Genomic DNA, 24,678 nt, shown 5'->3' with positions numbered 1-24,678 from the left:
GATTAACCTGATCGTGTACAAGCAAATTAACACTCTTAATATTGACTCAAAAGACAATTTGCATAACAGATTCCATCATCCCCCTCCTCCATCCCCCTCCTTTTTTTTTTGGGGGGGGATCCTTGCAGCTCAAATAATTGGCCACTGCAGAGTTTCTCAAGAATCTCTTAACTCGTAACACTTAACAGGCTAGAAAAAGAATCTAGCATGGCAGGGGAAAGTTAGTTGCCAGGGAAATGGATCATAAAGCCTGGAATAACCTCAATACTGCAGAGTACCATAAGGTGCCAGAAAGAATACGGATGTTAAGTCCTACAGTGGGTAGCACAGGAAACATTTTACATGCACCCTTACCATACCAATCCATTTCTTCCCCACTGGATTAGATTACAGCTTAGATCCGCTATCCAATTTCTCGCCTGATCAGAGAAAATTTAAAATGTCTAAAAAGGACACAGACCTTTTGGTCCCACCCTGGCAATCCTTTCTCTCTTTTTAGGTTTCCTTTTCCTAACATGCCTGAAATACAAATAGATCCTACTGACCCCCCCAGCTAATAAAAACTTTCCTATCAAGCCAGCTAAAAATTAGACATACTTTCCTTCCGTCAGGAAACCCAGCTCTCTACTTCTTCCAATAAACGCTCTACCCTAGTTTGACGACATGTAAAACAACCAGAATCACATTAATTATTAAATTACAGACTGCATATCAGACAAACTATGATTACGTAAAAATTACCTCTAATTTCTGCAATAAAGTACACCTGGCTAGTTTCACGCTTTATAATTATCCCCCCGCCCTTCCTTGTCTCCGCTTCCCCTCTCCCACCTTAGGAAAGGATCTTTGCAAATATTAAGTCAGATGAGCGGGTAATTTGGTAAGAAGAGCTCTTTCCCCCGGCCAAGAGAGCTCCGTCAGCCCCGCATTTCAAATGACATGAGCGTGCACACTCGCACGCGCGCACCCCGTCCGGACCCCGTGCCCGCTCGCCGGTCCCCGCCCGGTCCCCGACACGCCGCGCCCCGCTCAGTCCTCACCCGGACCCCCGGACCCCGCCCGGTCCCCGCCCGCCCCACCGGACCCCGGGACTCCGCGCCCGGCTCGCCGGTCCCCACTTGGACCCAGGGACCCCGCCCGGACCCCGGGACGCCGCGCCCCGCTCACCCTGCTCGCGGCTCCTCGCCCCGGTCCGTGGACCCAGCCCGTCCCCCACTCGCCCCGCGGGGACCCGGGGTGCCGCGCCCCGCCCGCTGGTCCTCACCCGGACTCGCGGACCCCGCCTGGTCCCCGGGACGCCGCGCCCCGCTCGTCCCTCCGGGAAGCCCCGCGCCCCGCACCGCTGGCGCTGCTCGTCCGCACCCGCTCCCTCCTCCCGCGTCCCGCGCCGGCCTCCGAAGGCTGAGGGCGGCGACCGTTCCGAAGCGGCCAAGTCGCGCCCGGGAGCCGCGGGCGCCGCCCGTCCCCTTCGCGCCGCCGACTCTGAGGGGAGGACGCCCGCTCGCCCGGCCTCGGGACGCGGCGCCACTCACATTCTGTCAGGAACGAGCAGGCGGCCCTCGACCATCATGTCCGGGAGGAAATCCAGCTTGAAGGCAGAAGTCATGTTCGCGGGCGCACGCGGCGGCAGCAGCGGGGGGCGGCTCTGCGCGCGTCCGAGCGGCCGCGGGCGGCGCGAGACGGGCAGGGACAGGTGCGCGCGGCCTCCCCCGGCGGCCGCCGAGCCGGCACTTGTCACATTCTCTCCTCGCGCTCCGCCAATCCCCTCCGAAATCCAGCGCCGGGGCGGCCGGCTGCCGAGCGCCAGGTGCGGCGGGCGGGGGCGGAGCTCGTGGGGCGCCCGCCGCCGCTTAACCCCTGCGGGCCCGTCGGCCCAGAGCGCGGCCCCGAACCCGGCTCCGCCTCGCAGGGACCCAGGGCGGGCCGCCGCCGTGCTCACCGCCGGGGCACGGCCAGACTTCTCAGGGTCCCCCGGGCCCCCGAAGGCAAACCCGCTCCCCGCCTGGCTCTGCTCCCCCGCCCGGCTCTGCTCCCCCGCCCGGCTCTGCTCCCCCGCCCGGGGGTCCCTGGCAAGAGGCCGCCGGGGCCGCTCGGAGTAGGTTTAGGGCCCCCCGGGTGCCAAAGCCCGCTCCACTTCCAGACCCGAGCCGCGCTCCCAGAGCCCAGCCGCGGGAGGCGAGCAGCCCGAGGGTTCTCTTCGATGCTCCTCGGTGTGGTGTGCTTGCCCAGGCAGGAACTAACGGCGATCACCGAAAGGGTATAGGAGGTTTAGGCGAAGTAAAGATCAGATACATGACCCAAGTGACATTTAGGGACGTATCGCAGTGCCCTAAGGAAGACAAACCTGTCTCTGCACGATGGCACTGCCTTTTCTGTCATCTTGCAAACACTAAGAAGTATAAGCGGCTGAAAATAAAGCCATAAATCACGTTTTCTACTCAAACGATAATCATGAATCTGCCATTTCCTAGTATTTAACACAATAATTAGAAACCAGCTGAATGAATTCACGAGTGTTAGGTCTGTAATGTAAGGGCCATGAAGCTTAAATACCCACTTAAGATTTGTGACTGATTTACTAACAAGAATTGAGAAAAATGGCCAAACTCAGAAAAAAACAGAGAAGCTGGCGAGTTTAATTTTTAAGTGATTTGCATAAGTTCTGGAAAACTAATTCGTTTCTAAGGTGACATTCTAATTGATCGTTCTCACTGTTATTTGGTTGGCAAACTTTTCAGTTGTAGTCACAAGTATGTAAGACTTCATGGCATATTTCACATTCTGAATCAACATCATAAATTGCGTACCAAAACTTTATAGTTTACCTCATAGAGAAACCTTCACTTGATTTTGTAATGACATCTTAAACTTTTAGGGTAATGTATGTGTCTATACAGCTATACATCCATATACCCATACAAATATACACGCACACACACGTTATGGTTTTGTTTGAAATATGTAATTTTCAGTCTTTGTCTTTCTAAAAATCAGAACTGTGATAGGAAGCTGGGCTTTCTCCTCACAAATTATGCCTGAGGATACCAACACACAAACCAGTGGGTTAAACAACCAAGTTACAAATAGTTAAATGTATCAGACATGATATAGAGAAAATATGATTTTAATTATTTCTCACCAGTTTCTTGTGTGATGACAGCTAACTATCTTTAGAGGTTATAAAGGCAAATGGACACTTACATATCAATTTTATATCCAGGTTTGATGCATTGAGCAATATAAAGTATCAGACCTGGGATATTCAATTAAGTCCACACATGCTTAATGGACTTGGTGGCCTTCTTCAGCTGAACAATATATCTGGCTTTTGACCTTCTATTTCCAAGATCGTTAGATGTAGGGCTAAACTAACCTTAATTTTTTAAATACCACCTTATTGGAGGAACCAGGTCTGGGCTCCTAAGGAACTGAGGAATGGTTGCAATCGAGTGAGTTCTTATACTCCCAAAGGGCCAAACTTGTCCTCAGACTACCAAGCTACATTTATTCCCCAGCTACTGTTCTGCCTTTGAAATTACAGGATTTTGATTGGTCTTTCAATTATCTTAATAATTAGGTGGATAAATGAAGACAAACCTTGGCAGTTCTTGGTTTTCCATATGTTATTTGCATAAATATCTAATGTATATAATGAGCTGACTATATAAAAATTATTTTAAGAAAGCAGCATTGGCCTCCAAAACAGAAGCAAAACACAACTGCATTAATCAAAATGAAAAATATTTTCCAACCAGCCATAGCATAAAGTTCCATATATGTCTACATTCTATAAGGTAGAACATGTTTCATTAACATGTACACTTCTGAAATACTTATTTTCTCTTTAATTGCATGTGAATTAGTTGGAAGAAGCTGTAAGGAAGCTCTCTTACTGACTTAAGCCTTCTCAGCAGTTTGTTAAATTCTAGCCTCAAATCCCTTGAGGCAATAGTGGATTCAAAGCAGCTTTTAATCATACTATGAGGAGGGTGAAGTAGTATGTAAGTAGGTCATAGAGAGAGAATTCCAAGTGCATAGGTTACTGCCTTATTTAACTACTGTGTAACACAGTTTTCAAAGCACATTTGCTTTTGCAGTTTAAAGATATAAGCAAAACCAGGGTCAAATATAAAAGAAAACTCACTCTACATGGGATATGGTGATGTGAACCGAGGAGCGCTTATGGGGTGCATCTGAGTTGAAATGCTTTGACTGCCAAATACATAAATAATGTAGTGACTGCATAGGCACTTGATGTAGGTACCAAAGGGAAACTAAATACTCACACACATCACCCCCCACCATAGGTTATTCACAACAATCTTCCATTTGTAGCTTTCATTTCTAATATCGAGTCGGTTTCCATGATCACAGCACATACACAAAAGCCATTTGTAAAAATACAAATTTCAAAAGCTCTTGAGAAAACAAAACAAGAACACCCAACCAAATACCACCCGATGAAAAGCTTCAATTTCTCATTTCACTGCTTTGGAAGGAAGAAAAAAAATCTAAAAACAACTCAACAGGGCCCCTTTTTTAATTTTCATGCAGTAACGAGCCATCAGGTATCATGTTTTGGCAGTTGGAGTTATTTGGCAGACAGCTCTATGGGGCCGCTGTTGAACGCTCGGGTTCAATGAAGCTATTTTATAGCCAAGGATCTTATCGACAGCAGTGGAGGGGACGACGCCATCAGCTGGCCCCACCCGTGGATATGAACTGCTTGGTGACACCACCCTGTGTTGCCATCACTGGGGACCAGGCTGTCCTGAACAATGAAGTTTCCTCGTAGTTTTTAGCTGCATTGTAGAAAAACCTTAAGCTCTTCTTAGCCCCATCCCCCTACCTTCCCTAATTGTCTCCTTTTTTTAATCAACTTGCTATTCATTTCCCAAACAAAAGGCAATTCAAGAATTGGAAGCACTTCAAGGGAAAGTTTCTGAATGACCTCATTTTATATGAGGCCTTCCCAGGCAAGGGAAAGCACTGTGCAGTTTCAGCTCCACTTCCCTCTTCGAACCTCATCTCGTACAGAGTTTTGTCCACGGGTCATTGTCTGAGCACTGAATTATCACTGGCATTAAAAAAAACACACTCAATGGAAACAGTGCTAATAAATGCATTTGTACACAGAGTACAAACTGCTCGAATTAGAATACAAACCCTTTTCCTGCCACCTCACTCAATCAATGAACCAGAATACAGTCCACTGACTTGAGGTCTTTCAATATTTTTGCACAAAGTTGCTACTATAATTTAGGGACTGGTGCTCAATATATCGTGACCCATATTTATAACCCAACAGTTAATTTTCTGCTCCTGCAGGCGACCCTGTGTATCTTGTGACATTTCCATTTCTTATTATTCCTATACATAACTTCCCATGGTAGCATCACTTAAAAGGCAGTAGCTATCAGCCCTTCAACTATAAAACAAAGATGTACTAGCATTGTTCAGTCAACTCAAAAAGCCACCTTTACTGAAGGATTTCTTTTTCCTTCTCATTTCTGGCTCGTCATGACAAACCAGGATGCAAAACATCTTTCCCCTATCACATTTGCAAATTCAAATTTTATTAGCATAGCTGTTTTAGTTAACAGCAACAGCAAAGAAACAAAAAACAAGTCCAGTGTGCTCACAGCCATTTGGAAAAAGCAATACAGGCCCTGTGAGGGGATTTCCCATCATTGCCAGGCAATACATTTGAAATCCACATGAATTTTAAGTACCTGAGAGAGTATCTGACTTTGTGACCATGTGTTTGTTCTTGGCTTACTTCAGTTTCATTAGCAACTTGCAAAAATAAACATTTTTTAATGTGTTAACAAAAAACCCCAAACATATCCTTAAGTGATACATTGTAAGCCTATCTCTTCTTGGTTCCGTAATGACATCACTTAAACAATAAATATTTATATCGCCAATTATAAGTTTAAAATGATCACTTATTTCCCCTCCATCTTGATAACTTCTGGAACGGTGACATTATCATATTTCTAAGGCGATTTAAGTAAAAGTAAATGCCAATAAAGACGAAATCGTTATTAAGCTCATTTTACATTTTTTCAGGGAATAGTAAGTAGTCACCGTTGCTTGAGAATAGCTTCTACTGGTTTCTATTTATTTTTATTTTTTGCAATCTTGTGTTTTTCTGAAGCTGTTTTTCATAGAGCCAAAATACATCATGGTGAATTTATTTCCCTTGTGAAGAGGCCTTCAAGCTGAAGACAGTTCCTTGGATACATACCTTCTCACTCGCAAAGGAGTGACCGCACCAGCTTGGTCTGCAACTTCCAATCCAAGGGAATGAAATGTTAGCACTGTGGATCTCTCACACCCAGAGCCCAACCATCTCATCACTTCCCTCTCTAACTTGCCCTTCCCTTTTTCTCCTTTCTCCATTGTACCAAGATTGCAGGCCTTTTTCTTTCTTTCTTTCTCAGCTTTCTCTTTCTCTCTTTTCTCCTCCTCTCTCTCAAATGGGAGCCAGACAATAGCAGAAGCTTCCTCTCCAGCTGCGTGTCTGAGGAGGTAGGTGGCTACCAAAGTGAAGAGAGGAGCCGTGGGTTGCTCATCTGCCAGAGAAATCACGTTTGACTTGCCTTGACCAAGGCCGATTTCTGAACTAGCAACAGCTGTCTTCGCAGTGAGCCCCAGGATTCCTTTCCAGACATTACCAGGAAGAGGAGGGTGAGGATGGAAGACTGTCCACTATGAAGGGAGTCAACAGGATGTGAAAATTGGGAAGGAGACGTCTGGGGAAGGGGTGGGGAGAAGAAAAAGGCTTCCCTGTTTAGCACTGTGATTTGCACATGGCAGGCACTCAGAAAAAAAAAAAAAATCCTTTGAAGAAATGTCCCAGTGCCCTCTTGAAGATGCCGAGATTTGTCAAACTATACCAAGTGCCCTTATCTGGTGCCAGCCTGGCGGCAGGAACAAAATTTACACTTATCAGAATGAGGTTTTCATTCCTTCCCAGTCCGCACCTCACTGCCCCCACCCCGACGACATGCTTTCCCCAATTGGTCAGAAGTTCTTATCTTACTGTCACATGGCGTTAAATTTTAGAAAAAGGAGAAATTACCGCTTGACAAACTACAACAGCTGAACAGCAACAGCTGGGAGGACACAGTTGCGGGCGAAACATTCGGTCCCAGAGAAGGCAGCAACAGGTGGGGTGAAATGGAAGAGAAATGGACGTGGTAAGCTTGAGGGTGGGGTTGTCTGAGACGGATCTTGGCAGGAATCAAATTCTCTACTTCAGAGGGAATCTCCCTGGGCATGACAGCCCCATGTGCCTGAATGTCTGTCCTTTTTCTGAACAAATACATCTTGAAAAAAGAGTGAGGATTAAGAGAGCCAAAGCTTTGGTTTCTGTTAAAATAAAGCACATGAGTCTAGTTGACTCACTGTGGTAACTGATCCCTCCCAAAGAGCTCACGGTCACTAGGATCAGAAGATATCTGATCCAGTACATGCAGATCAGACTCCTTAGGGCAAGCACTACTTTCAGACTGAGTGAAGACATTTTGAGGCTTAAAAACCAGACCTGTTGGATTCAGCATTTCATTCTGTCAAAGAGTTGACTGACACCGGGAATGAGTCATTTAATTTTCTGATTCATCAGCTAGACCTTTCTTCTTAAGTGTGGCCATTCCGTACTTCCTAATAGAGATGAATGGCTGAAAAATCAAAGCCTACCATGATCCTCAGATAAGAAGTACAATGTGTTAACCTAATTATCACTACAGCAATTATATAACCAAGCTATTAAAGTGACATGTAGGTTGAAAATACATTAAGGTTTTGAGCACAGGAAATTTATTTTTTCCCTATAATATGGTTCAAATCTCCAGCCATTTTTAGCCAAGGATAGAGGCTTTTGAAAATCCCAAGTGACTTTTTATTTAACTTTGCTTTTGATGCTAATTCCCATGAAGTCCATTAGGGGAAATTTTTTTTTCTTTCTCTTAAAAGAACTACCCAAAACTTTCAGGAAAAAGTGGTATAGCTATCTAGTCAAGCTGAGTGGAGTAGCTTGTCCTACCACTATTGCTGAGTATGAAGTGTCATGTGACCTAATCACTTCACTTCTCAAATTCCTCTTTATATGAATAGCTACATATTTGCCCTGTTTCATAGGAATAGGGCAGGTAAGAGAAGAGGAGAGATGTAAATGACATTAGGGTCTGAGGAAGAAAGGGGATGAAGCTAAGGATTGTATTTTGTGGTTGTTTTTTTTAAAATAATAAAGATGAATTCAGGGTGTCTAATGACACCTTCCCTCTCCCCCTCACCCACCTCCATCTGCCCATCCTTCAGGGCCCAGCTCAACTCCCCTGTCTCTGCATCGCGCCACTTGACCCCTCCTCATCCACTGTCTACTCTTTGTTCCATGAGTGCTGTGAGTTGCCTGAGGCCCCAGACTATGTCTTTCACTGAGCACTGCATGTATGTTTGTTAATTGCTTGGTTTTCATTGCTGTATGACTTATTTTGGCCCCCTAGATGCATAAAAATTCACATTTTAATTTCATAATGCTTTAAAATTGTCTATTGTTCCTTCCAACATCTGTTCCCATTATACAGATTCAAGCCCAAGAGAAGTGAGGCATGGGATGCTTTAATTCAAAGACCTCCTCAACTGTAAGGTGAACAAATGAGGGTACAGAAGAGAGAGTTGTTAGAATCTACATTGCTACTTTCAAAAATGTTTCCTTCCTTCCTTCCTAGATGCTTTCTGCGTTAGCACTGTGCTCCATTTCTTCAGTCCTATGACCTTCTCAAAATTGACACTGCAAGGTAAGTTTAAAAGAGCTGTAATTTAGGAAGGGCTGAGCAGCTGAAACTATAAACAGTGACCAGGGATTTGACCTCAGATCCTACGTGATGGTTCCTCGCTGAATTGTACAACTTCCTCGCTAGTTAAAGCCAGGAGACACAAATCAACGTCTACAGTGGAACCACAGCACCAGAGAAAGAAATGTCTTTAAAATGTCAACTATTAAATAGTTGTACTGTCAAGGTGGCTCATGGGAGGTGTTTGGCTGAATACAGGGTCATAGTTCCTCCCACTGTGTCTATGGGTCTGTGACTTTACCTCTCTCGGGCTCAGTTTTCCATCTTTAAAATGCGAATAACAACTACCATTAACTCTTGGATATCTGAGGATTAAATTATACAAGATAAAAGTAACCAGTTAGTGTAGTGCCAGGTATACAGTAGATTGTTAATACATTTCATTTTTATTCCTTATTTCTATTATAACACCCCCACCCCTGTCTTTGTTAAAACCTACAACGGGCAGTTGGAAAGGAAGAGAGAAGGCCAATCCTGATTCAATTGTTCTTTTAGCACTGAGGTTTTCACTGATACTTCTAAGGCCTGTAGCCAGACCCAGAGGGAAGAGGGAGGTTATCGTTTCTGGAGAGCAGGCACCGAACATCCTGAGGCTTGGAATGAGGTCTCCACTTCTTTTTATCAAATCGTTTTTCAAAAACAAGGTCAACATGAGTTTTCATTTACAGACATGATACCTTAAAGGCATCTCTGAATGAACAGGTCAGCCTTCTCATTGAGCCCAGAGGAGAGCTGGACTCTCAGCCCAGGATGTTCACAAAGCAAGGCATGAGCAACATCGCAGGGCCTGTTGTCCTGGTGGGACTGAGATGGAGAGCCTTACAGGAAGGATGAAAAGCAACTCATCAATTTCCACATAAAGGCACAACTATGCCCAGGCTAGTCAGTTCACAGACCTGCTAGAAGCCCATGATGCTGCCTGTGAGCTTCAACACAGAGTTTTCTACTGATTGCAGTGCAGGCCTTCTGAAGAAGGGGATGAAAACAGCCATGCATATCGGAGGTTTATCAGCATCGTAACTTGAAACCTCAAGCTCTTCCTTTCCATGACAACAAAGTTTGTGGAACTAAATAGTCTTGCAGGGAAATTCTAGTTTTTATTTTTCTCTGAGGGCATGCTGCCAATCCTGCTCCCTAAACTCAAGTGATTCATCACGATCCTAAACAGCCAATCATGGGCGGGTCAACCTGGAATGGGCTGAAGTAGCAGGAGTTCAATCTGCCCTCATAATACATGTCACTCAGGGCTGGTGTCACCCTCTCTCCACAGCTGCCATTTCTTGTTAACTTTGATGGTCTTGACATACAAGAAAATGTGCCGGATCAGTCACACACTAGAAGAAAGCTGTGGGGCGGGGAGATAAACACACCTGTACATGATAATTGCTGACGACATTCCATGAAGCAGAATGGTGTGTTTGGGAACAAAGTGTACCTCATCGAAAATCAGGGTTAACCAGCAACATCTCTGAGTTGAACGGAGGTTCCGACACACACACATACACATACACACACACACACACAACTTCCATCTCAGTCCGATCTCTATGAATTGGTGCCATTTAATCAGAAAGGTGCTTCAGCTCTAGGACACTTCATTTCAATTCTGAATGGGCTACAACATTAAAACCTCACACATCCTGTCCCTCCTTGGACACTCTCTTTCCAATGTCAGCCAAGTCAATTGCCATGATTAATCCTCTCCACACCACTGCCTTGTCTTTCCTACCCAACAAAAGTCACTGTTAGTTCAGAAAAAGACTCCCATATCCAGGAACAATTAGAGAAGCAATCAATAGTTTTATGAATCAGGAATGCTCCCCACCCCAAATTCCCCAGGAATTATCAAAATATGCAAAGAAATTCAGTGAAGGCTAATAAAGGTGACCCAAGAAGGCATTATTGCCACTGAATGGACTTGTGCTCATTACTGTTTCAGAAAGTACAGATCAGTGCCACGAAGAAGATGATGCCACAAAACAAACTGCATTCTGTTAACGACTGTTACAGAAATCTCCATACAAAGAAATCTAAGTGGGATATTTCTAATATCCTGACTACCATGATGACAAAACCAAGGTATGCTTTTCGTCTATGAATTCTGACACCTTAAATACAGAATGATCATCCCTACGTAACACTCTTCCTTGTGCATTTTACTTTCTTTCCATCAACCTGCGTGTTTCCATGGCTGTGCTCAATGAACTTTTTATCAGCCACATTTTCACCTAATTAACCCCTCTGATTACAATAATTAGTATTGATTCACACTTTGAATGACTTCCTCGGTCTTCTAGCACAATCTGCACTTGCTACAAAGTTCTAGATATGAATACTAATCAAATGCTCGCTTTTGTTTTTCAGCCCCAAAAGGAGATTTTTGCAACTGTATACCCTCCTATTTTAAAAAAAGCAAAACTGTCTGGTTTCATTTTAACAAATCAAGGAATATTCATACACAGGGGTTAGAGATCTCAGTCTGTGGTCTGCTCAACACATCTATGTGAATATTTCCAAAGCTCATGGCAGAGGGGCTTAGGGTGCAATATTTACTTTCTATGGAAAGAAGTCATTTTCCCAGTTCGAATCTTTTGCTTTTCATTTTTCTGCATGTCTGGGCTTAGAATTAAATTTTCCTCTGACATTTGTTAAAGTCACTACCTTGAGGAATCATTACATGTAGAGGCTTATGGAAGGATACAGATTACATATCCCGTTCCTGTTGTGGAAATAGATGTAGACAAGTTTGCCAACTTTGAGCAACCTCACACCATCCCTATCGGATGAAAGGAAAAGACATATGTATGTCGGATGCTGGAATGGGGCAGCCTCCAAATTCCGGGAGCTGGTAATAATCCAACCACTGGAAAAACAAACAAAGTGAAAATCGAGTTCCCTCATTTCTGTCCCTAACTGTGACTACCCAGGAATTAGAGTGAATAGACCACAGATAAATAATTGGTAATTTAGTCAAAAATTCAACGTGGGGGTTTCCAAGTCGTTTCTTTAAGCGGGCCACGGACAAGCAGCTAGGGAGCACAGAAGGCTACTTTCCTCCCAACCCACACAAAATTGACTTGCAACCTTTGTTTCAGATTAAACATTTCCCATGGAAGCAGAATCTGAGTGTGCCGGAAACAGTGTGCCGGCCTCAGATATAAAGCTTCACCAATTACCTTTTATGAGCTCATCTTTAAAGCAGTTGTTGGTATACCTGATGGAATGAGCAGTTCCGACCCCATTGCAAGTAAGACAATATCACAAGCATGCATTTAAAATCTACTCTATTCACAAGCGATAACCTAAAACATATTATTATGCTGCACATATGTTTTGAGTGTACCTACTCTGAAAATACTATCCATAGAAAAATCTCTACTTCAGAAGGCAATTCTATTAATCCAGTAACATTTATTTTAATAATTCTGTATTAAAATTTTTTATAACATTTCAACTTAAATTGAAAAAAATTGAAATTCACATCCAAATTCTAAAAAAATAGTTCATGTTTCATAACTGTTTTCCTAAGTAATACATCTTGTTTCCTATTTACTGAGAACATCACTAATTTAAACCAAAATATAATCCAATAGGGAATATTTACAACTAAAGTTTTAAAAATTACCCTTTAAAATGATTTCCCCTCTGTTTTTTAAAATGAGGTACTTAAGCTCTCTCTATAAATGTACTAATATATTCTGATATATTGCTGTGGCACAAACAGCTAATTAACAATACATTAGAATGTTAGATAAGATATATTCTTCACAGAAGTCAACCTTAGTAAAATGATTTTCATGTAAATCAATTACAATTCACTACTCTAGGGCCAATTATTTTATTTCTTATGTGGCAATATAAGTGGTTTCATTATTTGAGAAGTTTGAAACAGATTTTTCCATTTTCTCTGTCGAAAGCTTCACTGTTCTCACCTTAGAAACCAATGCTTATCTTGTAAAATGAGAGGTATTTGAAGATGTGAGAAATGATTGCCCTGCATAGAAAGGCATTTTATGAGGACATAAGCATAAATCAAAAATCAATATATTCCACAGAGACCTTGAACTTCACAACTTAATAGGCTATATAATAATAGTTTGTGACCAAAATTGTGAGGGCGAAAGTTCTCACTTGTCCTTGAATTTCTAAACTGTTTATCTACATGGATGCCAAAGGGAGAAGCAGAGACTGAAAATTGTAATTTATGTAAACATCAAAAATATTCCTCTTAACTCTTTTTCATGCTATGTTTCACAAGTTCACCAAATGAGCAAATTAAAAATCCCCAAGCTTTAAATACCATAGAGGCAGGTCTGATCACAAGGCATTTGCCAGAATGATAATGGTATTACAAGCATTCTCAATCAATAAGTTTTCTTTCAGTAGTTAACAGAGAGGTAAGCAATAAATCTCTAACTTAATCCAACCAACATAGCGGCAGAATGCAAAAAGCTCTATGAACGGTAGATACTAAATTTTTTAAAAGCACTAAACCACAAACAAGCAGTTTCAAAAGCTCTTCATTCTGATAGTCTATACAAACAAGATTATAGGAGATAAAAAGGGTGTTGAAAAAGAAAAAAAATAAAGCCCCAGACATGCATTAAGCTAGTTTGACAGCTCCATTGTTCAACCGGTCCCATTGTCAGACCCAAAGATGTATTCAGTGCTACAATGTCTGCTAGCAAATAAACAAAAGACTACATTTTTCAAAGCAGGATGCCAATTCTATCATAATTCTCCCTCTGCTTCCCAAAAGGTCAGTGGTGCCTCCTTCCTGGTATGTGAGAGAACCCCCAACACAGAGGCAGGAAACAAATATTTGCTTTCAATACATGGGGACCCAGGACGCCATGCATGAAAGAGGTCTCCAAACGGGTACACATTTTGGCAAACAGGATAAAGTGATCCAAACCTGGTAACACAGGAGGACTATTTAGGTAGGCTAAGTCCAGATTAGAGCGGTATTTGGAACGCAAGTCTAATATGGAGTCTCCTCAGCTCCTTTTTCGGTGATTATTCCATGCAGAGTGCATAAAAATGAAAGAGGCTTAGACATTGCAAAGGAAAAGATGAACCAAGAGCCAGATTCAGAGCCCTTAAAATTATCCACTGGCCACTCACAAATAGCAGTGAGCAAATACATGATATGCTTTCAAAAGGCAACTAGTACAAATAGAACTCACGGCAGTCCTCCGCCTTTCTCTCGCTGGCTCTCTCTTTCTCCCAATCTCTGGGTCTCGATTTCATCTCCCTCTCTCTCTTTAGATTCTTTTTCCCCCCTTCTCTTCTAAGGTAAGGAAGCTACTTGATTCAGAGCATAATTATTGTCTCAGCCAGCTCTAGAAACTAGAAAAGCGTGCATTAAAAACAAAGGACACAACAACATACCTTAAAAGCAGCTCTTCATTTCTCATAGTAACAGCGGATTTGGGACAGCGCATGCTTCTATACTGATAGTCTCAACAAAAGCCAGTTCAGAAGTATGCTCAAACATCAATGCCACAGTCGCTGCTCACTAACGCGCCCTCTCCTCCCTCTCTCTCTCTCTCCCTCTCTCCCTCTCTCTCTCTCTCTTCCCACTCTCTTTCCTAGTCAAATGCTGAATAGTAGAGCAAGGGGGCTCCTGCAGATTCACTAAGTAGAAATAATCCTCTCTGACAAGTTATGTTGTCTATGCATATTATTACACTAATACACTGTGCTGCCTATAGGGGTCTTGTCTGCATTCACTCAAGCCTGGCTGGTGTTAGTTCTCCTAATTACCATCTTTAAAAATTGGGGGAAAAAACAAACCCAACAACCAAGGAACTCATTTACCTTTTTCTTATACGCTTAATAGCAAAACCAATTTCCCAGTTGCCTTTTGCTATCAAAACTACAAGCAAGCATTGCAGATGAGTAACCACAGATTGGGATGGGTCAGTGTGCTAAAAAGGACTTTTGCCTCTCTTTTCTGGGACACTGCATTCACAGCTGGATTCATCTGCTCCTCTTGTCTTGTCCTCAGGAAGAGTGACAAGGTCAAGACCCTTAGCCCCACCCTGAGTCATAGATGCATAGGATAGAGATCAAGGATTTGGAAATATTTTAACTCTGTGCGCACCAGAGTTCTCATAAATCAGAGCGTCATTCACCTCATTCACCTGGAGGAGGGTATCTAAAGGAGGCAGGCAATGCAAAGATTGTTTGGTGGCACTGGAGTCCTCATCAACACAGGAGCATCATCTGCAAAAGACCAATGAGTTGCTCTTTTCTAAAATAAGAAAAATCTGCTTTCCTACCAGGCTTCGCATGTACAGTTAACCAGGGAAATATACATTGTACTTCTGTTTATTGGAATTAGAAAAATTCTATGCAGATTAGCCAAGTAAAATAACAAGTTAAACACACGCACACACACACTCACACACACACACACACACACATACAGGAAAGAAGAGATGCTAAGGACTGAGCAATCCATCATCAAAAGTGCAAGCTAAGGCACTATTCCAGGAGGTGTGTGCTGACCTGAAGCCAAGAATGCGCTCAGCTTGGATGGAACAACATAGAACAGCCTCAAACAGACGTGGGTCACTGAATCCTGGTCCCGCTCCCATTCTCCGTCAGTACCAACATGCACCTCAGTATAACCTGGACTCAAAGCATTACTGGGGATAATAATAAAGGAGGAAAGTAATGGTGGACTCTGTTCCCCACCTATTTGAAGATCTGGAACACACTCCAATTTCTTGCTAGGTCTCTGACCTCTGAACTTGGTCTTGATCCACAGCTAGGAAAATGAACATGTTCTCTGGGCAGGGGGAGACGAAGGTTTTTAAATCTCCACTGCACAGAAATCTTGCATGATGTATCGGCTGGACTATGGCAAATAAGCGAAGGATAGCACTCACCATCCCTATTTCTAGAGGGCAACAAGAAGGCGTGATGAGTCACTTGACAAAAATCAGATCATGAAATGAGAGCTTTGTCCCTAAAACAACCCCATTTTTTTTTTTTTTTTACATATTCTTGCTTCATTCTAACATATGAAAGTTACAGTGAATATATAAAAATGAACAACCTTGCCAGCGAATGATATCATATAAAATCTAAGATGTTCTTTTGAAGTAAGAAAAGCATCATGTAATGAGCTTGGAACCAGAGAGATCTTAGGGAGAAAGAGTTTGAGCCCATTCGCCTTTTGTCTTGTACTCGGTGCTGGGGCAGAAGTCTCTTAACCTCTCTGTGGCTCTCTTTACTCCAGCGGTTAAATGGGGGCAACAAATGCTAATTTATTTTAAAGCATGTGAAGAGCTTGTAATGAAACTGGGTGTGTTCAGTCAGTGCAAATATTATTAAAAGTGGGATAACTGGACTGATACCAGCCACCGGTTTTGTCCATTAGAGAAAAGTAAAAATACGCTGCTTGGACCCAAAGCCCTTTTTGCATATTTCCATACAGTTTCTAATGGGGGCGAAACTATGAGGCAAGCACTAACATACAACAATAATGCAGTTGCTTATCCAAAGGTAAATTCTTAATGTTGGAAGCCCATGTTGTAGTATACGGGGCTGTTCCTACAGTGAAATAAATTGTGGATCCGTGGTAGTAAGGACTGGAACTGAACCAAACCATTAAATATTTTATACTCTCTCCACTTCCTTTTTAGTCTACGGATGTAAATAATGAGAACGCTATTGAGGTAGAGTTTAGTACCTGTCTAAACGCCACTAAGATGACAGATTGAGGGCTTTACATCCACCATGTGCTAAATCTGGGTTATAAAGATGAGTAAATAGGAAGAAAGGATGTGGTTTATAACATGTACATAGTGTATAGTAAGTCTTTGACCTCCCCAACTCCACATTGAATTAATCTTTGCACTTCTTAACGCACCCACTAGAATATTTTTCCCTTATCTGGTAATTAATACATATTTGTTAAATAAAGGAATGAATTTATGTTTAACCACTGGAAATGTGAGGAGAGGACTATTTTATTTTCAAAAAAATTTTAAATGCCATTTCTTTAACAAATATGTGAAAAAAAAAATAACCTCGACGTTTCTTATTCTAATTCAGGCACTGGTCAGCATAGATGACTACACTGAGATATTCCTTTCATGCTATTGTGTTTTACGTTTCAAGACGTTTTCACATTTAGCAATTCATTTAATCCACGCAACATAGTGGGCAGGCAGCGCTGGTTCCTTAACCCCCTTAGCTGCAGAAATTCAAGTGTAGGAAGTGGCTGGAGTGACTTACCCAGAGAAGATGCAATAATGATGGAGCTTAGGCGCTCATTCTACCGACTGCTGGGCCTGCCCCTTTCTACGACACCACATGCAACCCAATGCCCCCACTGTGCACAGAGATCCACATACACACCCCAGCAAAGCATAGTTTTTAACGAGTGCTTAGTGTAATGAGTCTTACACTTCCCTAATGTGATAGTAATAACCTTAGGGGATAGTGATACGGTTTGGCTATGTGTCCCCACCCAAATCTCATCTTGAATCGTAGCTCCCAAAATTCCCACGTGTTGTAGGAGGGACCTGGTGGGAGATAACTGAAATCACAGGGGCGGTTTCCCCACTGTTCTTGTGGTAGTGAATAAGTCTTATGATATCTGTTGGTTTTAGAAGGGATTTCCTTTTTCACTTGGCTCTCACTTCCTCTCTTGCCTGTTGCCATGTAAGACGTGACTTTTGCCTTCTGCCATGATTGTGAGGCCTGCGCAGCCACATGGAACTGTGAGTCAATTAAACCTCTTTTTCTTTATAAATTACCCAGTCTTGGGTATGTCTTTATCAGCAATGTGAAAACGGACTAATACAGATAGATAGTAAGTTAATGAAAAATTGCTGAAGCGGTTCTGACTTGGATACTAGTATCAAAGCAATTCCTTTCAAACTTTATTCCAAACGAAGGTTGAGTTGAGCCTAGACAGACTAACAACTTTTGGGGGCAAATCATTAATATTTTTTGAGATAATCTGCAGTTGGAGCCAATTTTTAACAATCCTGGTTATTACTATATTTGGCTGGTAGGGAATTTTTTTTTCCAAAAAAAAGCAGTAATTAACAGAGAACAATAAGAAAATCGTAGATTGTTCTGATGCCCTCTATATCCAAAAAGATGTTTTTGCTGTATAAATTACATTTTTAGTTAATAATGTAAACTTGATGAAGAAACAAAACTAGAAAAGTACTGCAATGTGAGAATATTGGCAGTGAGCTAAGAATCAGCCAGCTTCTTGGCCTTTTAAGATTTGAGCTTTCTAAACAAATTTAAAAGGTGAAATTATAGGTGCATTTGTTTCTGTTATAGGTAATTTCCAGAAGAAAGAGCTAAATTTCCGAATACAACTTAATGATTCTTAAGTTTTTTTCTGCTTTCTGTGCCTTGTCTTTGCATTTTGGCATTTACATTGCAAAAGTAATAGAAAGTATCATTTCATTGGAAGTGTTAATACAAAATATGCCAGAGCCTGACAGAACAGATTCCCTCTTTGATAAGAATGGGACAGTACACAAATCTAGCCTGCCTCTCAAATCCTAAAAGAACAATCCAGGAATGTGGAGGCACCAAGGACATTAAATCTATTTAGCTGCTAGTTTCAGATACTGGGAACTGCCAAGTTTAATTAAGAAACATCCCATATTGCTCTGGAAGATGGAAAGAATACATAGAAAATTTGTTAAGTAAATATGAAGCAATGATCAAGGTCTAAAAGAAATGGATTTGCAGTGTACCAAGTGTGTGATACATAGTAGGAACTCGGTGACGTTGATAATACACGTGCAAATGGATGAACGTTCTTCTATTCTGCTGATGTCACACTGAAGACGCAAAGCTCCTCTGACCCCAATTTATCAACTTCAGAAGAAGGATCTTTCTCTATGGGTGCAATAGAGGCAAAGCAGTGACGTCTGCAAATAGTGGGGGAGCCCAGGGCAGCACTGGGGACAGAAGCCAGAAACTAATGGAATATGGTGCAATCCTTCTTCCAGACCCCAGTTCCACGCTCTGCCTTGTGGGGGAAGATACTTCCAAAGAGTAAAAGACCCGAGTATCACAATTCACCACCTGAAACATAATACTGACAGTGGGTTTAAAGTAAGACCCCAGTAGCATTGCTAAAGAAAGGGTTTGACAGTATCTGTGGAACTTGTTCACATGAGTTGCTTTCACTTGAGCAACTCAAAAATGACCTGTCAATCACACTGTGGAAGCAGGAGGTGACCATCCCAGTGACAAATCCAAGGGCCCTAAATTCCAAATGGAGATTCCTTCCACAAAGACTATTCACTCGTTTTCAAAATGGAGCTGTTTACCAGGAGGAGCAGGGCGCAGGAATGATTAATGAGCAAGACTAATTGTAAAGCCCCTTATCATGATAAAGTGTCACATTTATCAATACGTATGTATAAATAATAAACCATAAAGTACTTGGAACTCCAAGAAGCCACTTGAAAATAGGTACTAGATAAATTTAAGAAGTATTGTTCTAAAGAGTAATCATGACTCTCTGCTGTAAATGAAAGCAGACACCAAGAACTGGCTTCAGAGGACTATGTCTGTGTAAGTAAAGAAAGTCCCGTTGAAGACAAGAAGAAGAAAGGAAAAGATTTCCCATTAAAATAAACTATCATGGATAATGTAGTTGATTAAACAAACAAACAAACAAACAATCAAAAACTAGCTTTGGTTTGTGAAATCTTACAACTTAGCAGACAACGTGTTCACAACGGAGCGGTCATTTTTGGCCTAATGTTTTGCCAAGCACCACTTTCAGGCAGGTGGGAAAACTTAAGAAGGCCACAGGTGAACATTCATAAGTTAGGCATTTAATATTTGTGTGGAAAATGGACCAAGTTTATTCTTGCTATTTTTAGAGGAGGCAAAGGCACAGGCAACTCCCTTTCTTCCTGCTCAAAGTGCCAGGTCAGAGAAACTACGTTACTCTACCATTATCCGGGCATCCAAACGTGAATATGACCTTTGGTGCACTTGGGGATCTTCCTTTCCTAGTGGTTTTGATTCTAGGGAATCCTAAGAAGTAAACTGCACAAGCTTAATAAAGACCACAGTGGAGTGGATCAGCCTTCCTTCCTGGAAGGTGAGACCAATATGGCGATTCATATGATCACGTGATGGAAATGCAAGAGAAACCCGGATGGTGTAGGAAGATGAGTTTGAAACTATCATAACACATCCACAGCTCTTTTCAATTTTTTATACTTTTTCAGAGATGGTGTCTTGCTCTGTTGCCCAGGCTGGAGTGCACTGACACAATCATAGCTCACTGCAGCCTTGAACTCCTGGGCTCAAGTGTTCCTCCCACCTCAGCCTCCCAAGTAGGTAGGACTACAAGTGCGTGCTTCTACGCTCATCGCATAGCTCTCATATAATACTCAGGTGCTTTCAATGTTACCTTTCTATATCACCCTCTGAAACTAAGTTATTTACTTATTAACTTGTTTGTTATCTGTTTCCTCCATGTGAACCTAAGTTCCATGAAAACAGGGAGTTTCTCCATTTTATCCCCACTTTAGAACAACGTGTGGTATGTGGTAGACACTTAGGAAACATTTGTTCGGAGGATGGATTTCTTCGTGAAGCATTCTTCCTGTGCGTTACCTAGTCTCAGTGGCTTGCGGCTATATCGCACAATTTGTGAAATACCACGCTCAATGAGGAGGAGTCATTAAGTTATTCAGCTAGAACAAGGAGAGACAAAAAGATTAGGAAGAGCCTGTTCCTAACTTTAAGGGTTTGATACATTCCTTGCGATGGAATGATAAGCTTGATGTTTTCATAATTGTTTTTGAATTTTAAAGCACCATTTATATGGGTACATTGAAAATAAAATGATAAAACTGTATATGACCTTCATTACTTTCCATAATTGCTAAAGTTTGGGAGTTCATAAACTGCAGGCAGGTAGAACAGAGCATTGAAGATGAGATGGGAAGACAAGACTTTCAGAATTAGGGGCAATGGGAGCAGGAGGGTGATTTTTGTGGTGGCTTGGCAAAAGCAAGTGTCCTATAGGCCAGGAACAAGAATCAGAAGTCAGTGTAATTTTTGCTTCATTCATTTTTAGGAGTAGGTCTACTTTTTGTATCTAATGCTTCAGTTGACTGTGCTACAGCCCCAAGAGCTGGTGTCACCTCATTTCTTCCTGGGTCAGCCTGCACTCTGCTGACCTCCCACCTCACTGAGATCCCCCAGAAATCAACAGCAAGTTACTCTTATGAGTTCTATCCTCTGCCTGCTATTAAAAACAAATCACTGGAAGCTATTAAAGGCCCCATACATTTCCTTAAATCAGTTCCTAATGAGATATAGCCTCACTTTTTAAAGTGCATTACATTTTATTTTACATTGCAATGGTAGAAAGTAAGCGTGACTTTTATTTTCCTATTCCTTGTAAATATGGCAAATGCTGTAAGCACATAACTAAGTTATGATCTCCAAAAGAAAGTCCCTGGCAGATTTCTAGAGGCCAAGGGGTAGTGGAGACAAGGCAGAGAGTAGCCTAGGGCTGAGTGAGGAAGGATATTGCATTTCACACTAAAGACTCTGCCAGTAGGAAGCCATGAAAGGTTTGGGGCTCTAGAAAGATCACTCAGCATTGTATTAGCCTGTTCTCACACTGCTAATGAAGACATACCTGAGACAGGGTAATTTGTACAGGAAAGAGGCTTAATTGACTCACAGTTTCACATGGCTGAGGAGGCCTCACAATCATGGTGGAGGGTGAATAGGAGCAAAGTCACATCTTACATGGCGGCAGGCAAGAGACCGTGTGCAGAGGAACTCCCCTTTATAAAACCATCAGATCTCATGAGACTTACTCACTATCACAAGAACAGCATGAGAAAATCCAGCCTCCATGATTCAATTACCTCCCACCAGGTCCCTCCCATGACACGTGGGGATTATTACAATTCAAGGTGAGATTTGGGTGGGGATACAGAGCCAAACCATATCAAGCATGAAGCATGGACTCAGAACTTGGAAGAGTCTCGAGACAGGAAGGAAGGGCAGTGGGAAGACCACCCTACAAGTGAGAGACTATGAGGCCTGTGAGAGAGGTTCTTCTCTTCGTCAACCACTGCCTACTTGTCCAGCTTGTGCAAGATGCATATAATATTTATGTGGAAAAGGGACTAAGTTTATTCTTGCTATTTTTAGAGGAGGCAAAGGCACAAGCAACTCCCTTTCTTCCTGCTCAAAGTGCCACGTCAGAGAAACTACGTAACTCGACCATTATCCAGGCATCCAAAATGTAAATGTGGTGTTTGGTGCACTTGGGGATCTTCCTTTCCTAGGGATTTTGGTTCTAGGGAATCCTAAGAAGTAAACCACACAAGCTTAATAAAGACCACAGTGGCGTAGATCAGCCTTCCTTCCTGGAAGGTGAGACCAATATGGTGATTCATATGATCATGTGACGGAAATGCAAGAAAAACCCAGATGGTCTAGGAAAGATGAGTTCGAAACTCTCATAACACATCCATAGCTCTTTTTCATTTTTTATACTTTTTCAGAGATGGTGTCTTGCTCTGTTGCTCAGGCTAGAGTGCAGTGGCACAAAGGCTTGCATCACTTAGCTATCAGAGCCATCCCGTAAATCTGCATTATCACCCACATGACACAAATGAGGAAATGCAAGGGCCTGGAAGATTAAAAACGACCCAAGCTGACACATGCAGTATGTGGAAGGGATGGGCATCACTATTCCATGTTGCCAGGCAGCAGCTGTAGAGAGAGGAGAGGGGCCAAAGCATATTTTAGCAGTAGAATCACAATGTGAATAGCTGAGTGGGTGGAATGAAGAAAACCAAGGAGTTGAAGATAATTCTGATGTTTCCAACATGGACAATTTGGCAAATGATGATACTGTTGACCAAGAAGGCAACCAAAAAAGGTAAAACAGGGTCATTGGGGAAGATAAGTTACTCTGCTGAGAATAAGCTGAGCTTGAGAAGCCTGTGGGCAGCACCTCCCAGGGTAGGAGGAAGTTAGATATACTGCAGTGGAAGACACCAGCCCAGAAAAAAGTTGAGGGCAACAAAAAAAAAAAATGGGATCTGGAGGAGGACCAGAACTGCGGGGCAAATCCAAACTTGACAGGAGGGACAAAGGAGGATGTTCCAGCAAAAGAGAACACCAAATGCATTACAAAAGGGTTGAAACGTAGTTGAAGTGAGAAAATATATACATACAAAGTTATGAGTTACCTTGCCATTGATGAGATCATGAATTATTTATTTGGATGCTGAATGAAAAAACAAGGCAGTACAAATAAGAGGCAAGAACATGCAGAAAGTTTCAGAAACCAGTTGGGAACTGGGGCAGTAACTCACGAAGGCAGCCTAGCATGTGCCTGCACATGCCTGGAGAGAGGAGGCGGGGGCAGAGGAAGACCCCAGAGGTCAGATAAAATCCTTGCCTTCACCGACTCTAACCAAACCTTTAGCTCCTTGCCCTGATTTCTGATATAGAATCATAAGTGCTGTGCTATTCATCACCATCTCCTCTAATGTATAACTAAAAAATAACATGGCTGGGGGGCTGGGGTAGGGGCACTGCACCCGGCTTTCTGAACAGACAAGCAAAGGTGCAGAACAAGGTCTTATGTTTCCAGTAGGCCAGCTGGGTCCAATATTTCCAGAAAAGCAACAGCACAAGTTGATTTGGAAGATGTCTTTGAATTTGGCCAGATAAGGACTCCAAAAAAATTATAAAAAATTAGAAACTCTAGATTTGCATAAAATGTTCTGAGCCAATTGTTTATACTTTAAACTTTTTTAGTAAAATATATACTTACAGGAAAGTTCACTTAAGTGTTTAGCTCATGGAATGTTCACAGACTGAACATACACATGCAGTCAGCACCCAGATCAAAAGAGTCTTATGTTCATTTTTAATTCCAGAACCAATGCATAATTTGATGAACATAAATATATAGAAACTAGAATGCCCATGAGTTTACATTGTCAGAGAGACAATGAGAATCTGTTGAACAACACTTTCTCTAGAAGCACTTACTTCCTCCCATCTCTACTATGTTAGTTGAGGCCATCAGACCTCTTAAGGAATCTCCCTGTCCCTAGTCTCTCTGGCTCTGATCCATGCTACACATTTCAGCCAGAGTTATTTAATACTGAAATATGGTCATAGCTGTCTCCCGCTTACAACACTTTGAAGGTGTCCCCTGCCCTAAGATGAAGTCCAAGCCACATAATAATGCCCATGAGATCCACCTATGTCTCCAACTCATCTCTCAGGTATTCTCACCTGTCACACCTGACCTTCTTCCACTTCCTCAAATACGCAATTTCTCCTGTGTCTGTGCTTTCATTCGTGCTGTTTTCTACCAATGCAAAACTCTCCAGTGATCCCCACCCCGTGACTGGGTTTATTTCTGTGTATCCTTCAGGGCTGAGCTTAAATATCAAGCAGCAAGCATAAAAATAGGTGCTCAAAAATACTGGCTGGCTGAATATATGATTAATTCAATGACATCATCTCAGGAGAAAAGGAGATACAAAGATGTCATAATATGGTCCCAGTTTCAAAAAATAAAAATGAAAATAGTGACAAGCTACATGAGCCACATTTCTTTTTCTGAAGGACTACAATGTTAGTTATCTAAAGTTGAATTACTCTAAGGAGGATTCAAAAGAGGCACGGGGTATAGCTCCTGCCCTTAAGGAACTTATAACCAAGTTAGAAGGACACAGCTTAATTTGGGAAACAAAGAATAATGCAGTGTCTAATGCTGTGGGATTTTATGGGCCACAAGAGCTCCAAGGAA

At 42.3% G+C, this 24,678-nt stretch overlaps 1 protein-coding gene across 16 annotated transcripts in view; it reads right to left on the bottom strand.

Annotated features, from left to right (window-relative positions):
- Positions 1 to 24,678, bottom strand: part of CELF2 (CUGBP Elav-like family member 2) — an 868,560-nt gene that overhangs the window by 319,147 nt on the left and 524,735 nt on the right. For 5 of the 16 annotated variants that reach the window (XM_055296483.2, XM_055296496.2, XM_055296501.2 and 2 more), the window contains exon 1: positions 14,253 to 14,382. The exons of 6 other annotated variants lie outside the window; for them this stretch is intronic. In XM_055296483.2, coding sequence (XP_055152458.1) covers positions 14,253 to 14,305 — 53 coding nt within the window. In that variant the 5' untranslated portion in view covers positions 14,306 to 14,382. Of the gene's footprint in view, positions 1 to 1,532; positions 1,826 to 14,252; positions 14,383 to 24,678 lie in introns of those variants that run through there. 5 more of the 16 variants (XM_055296480.2, XM_055296481.2, XM_055296491.2 and 2 more) reach the window with 1 other exon arrangement.

Source organism: Symphalangus syndactylus, chromosome 10, assembly GCF_028878055.3.
Source record: "Symphalangus syndactylus isolate Jambi chromosome 10, NHGRI_mSymSyn1-v2.1_pri, whole genome shotgun sequence".
Taxonomy (NCBI): Eukaryota; Metazoa; Chordata; class Mammalia; order Primates; family Hylobatidae; genus Symphalangus; species Symphalangus syndactylus.
The sequence above is the reverse complement of the archived record's forward strand: the minus strand, read 5'-3'. Positions and strand labels throughout refer to the sequence as shown.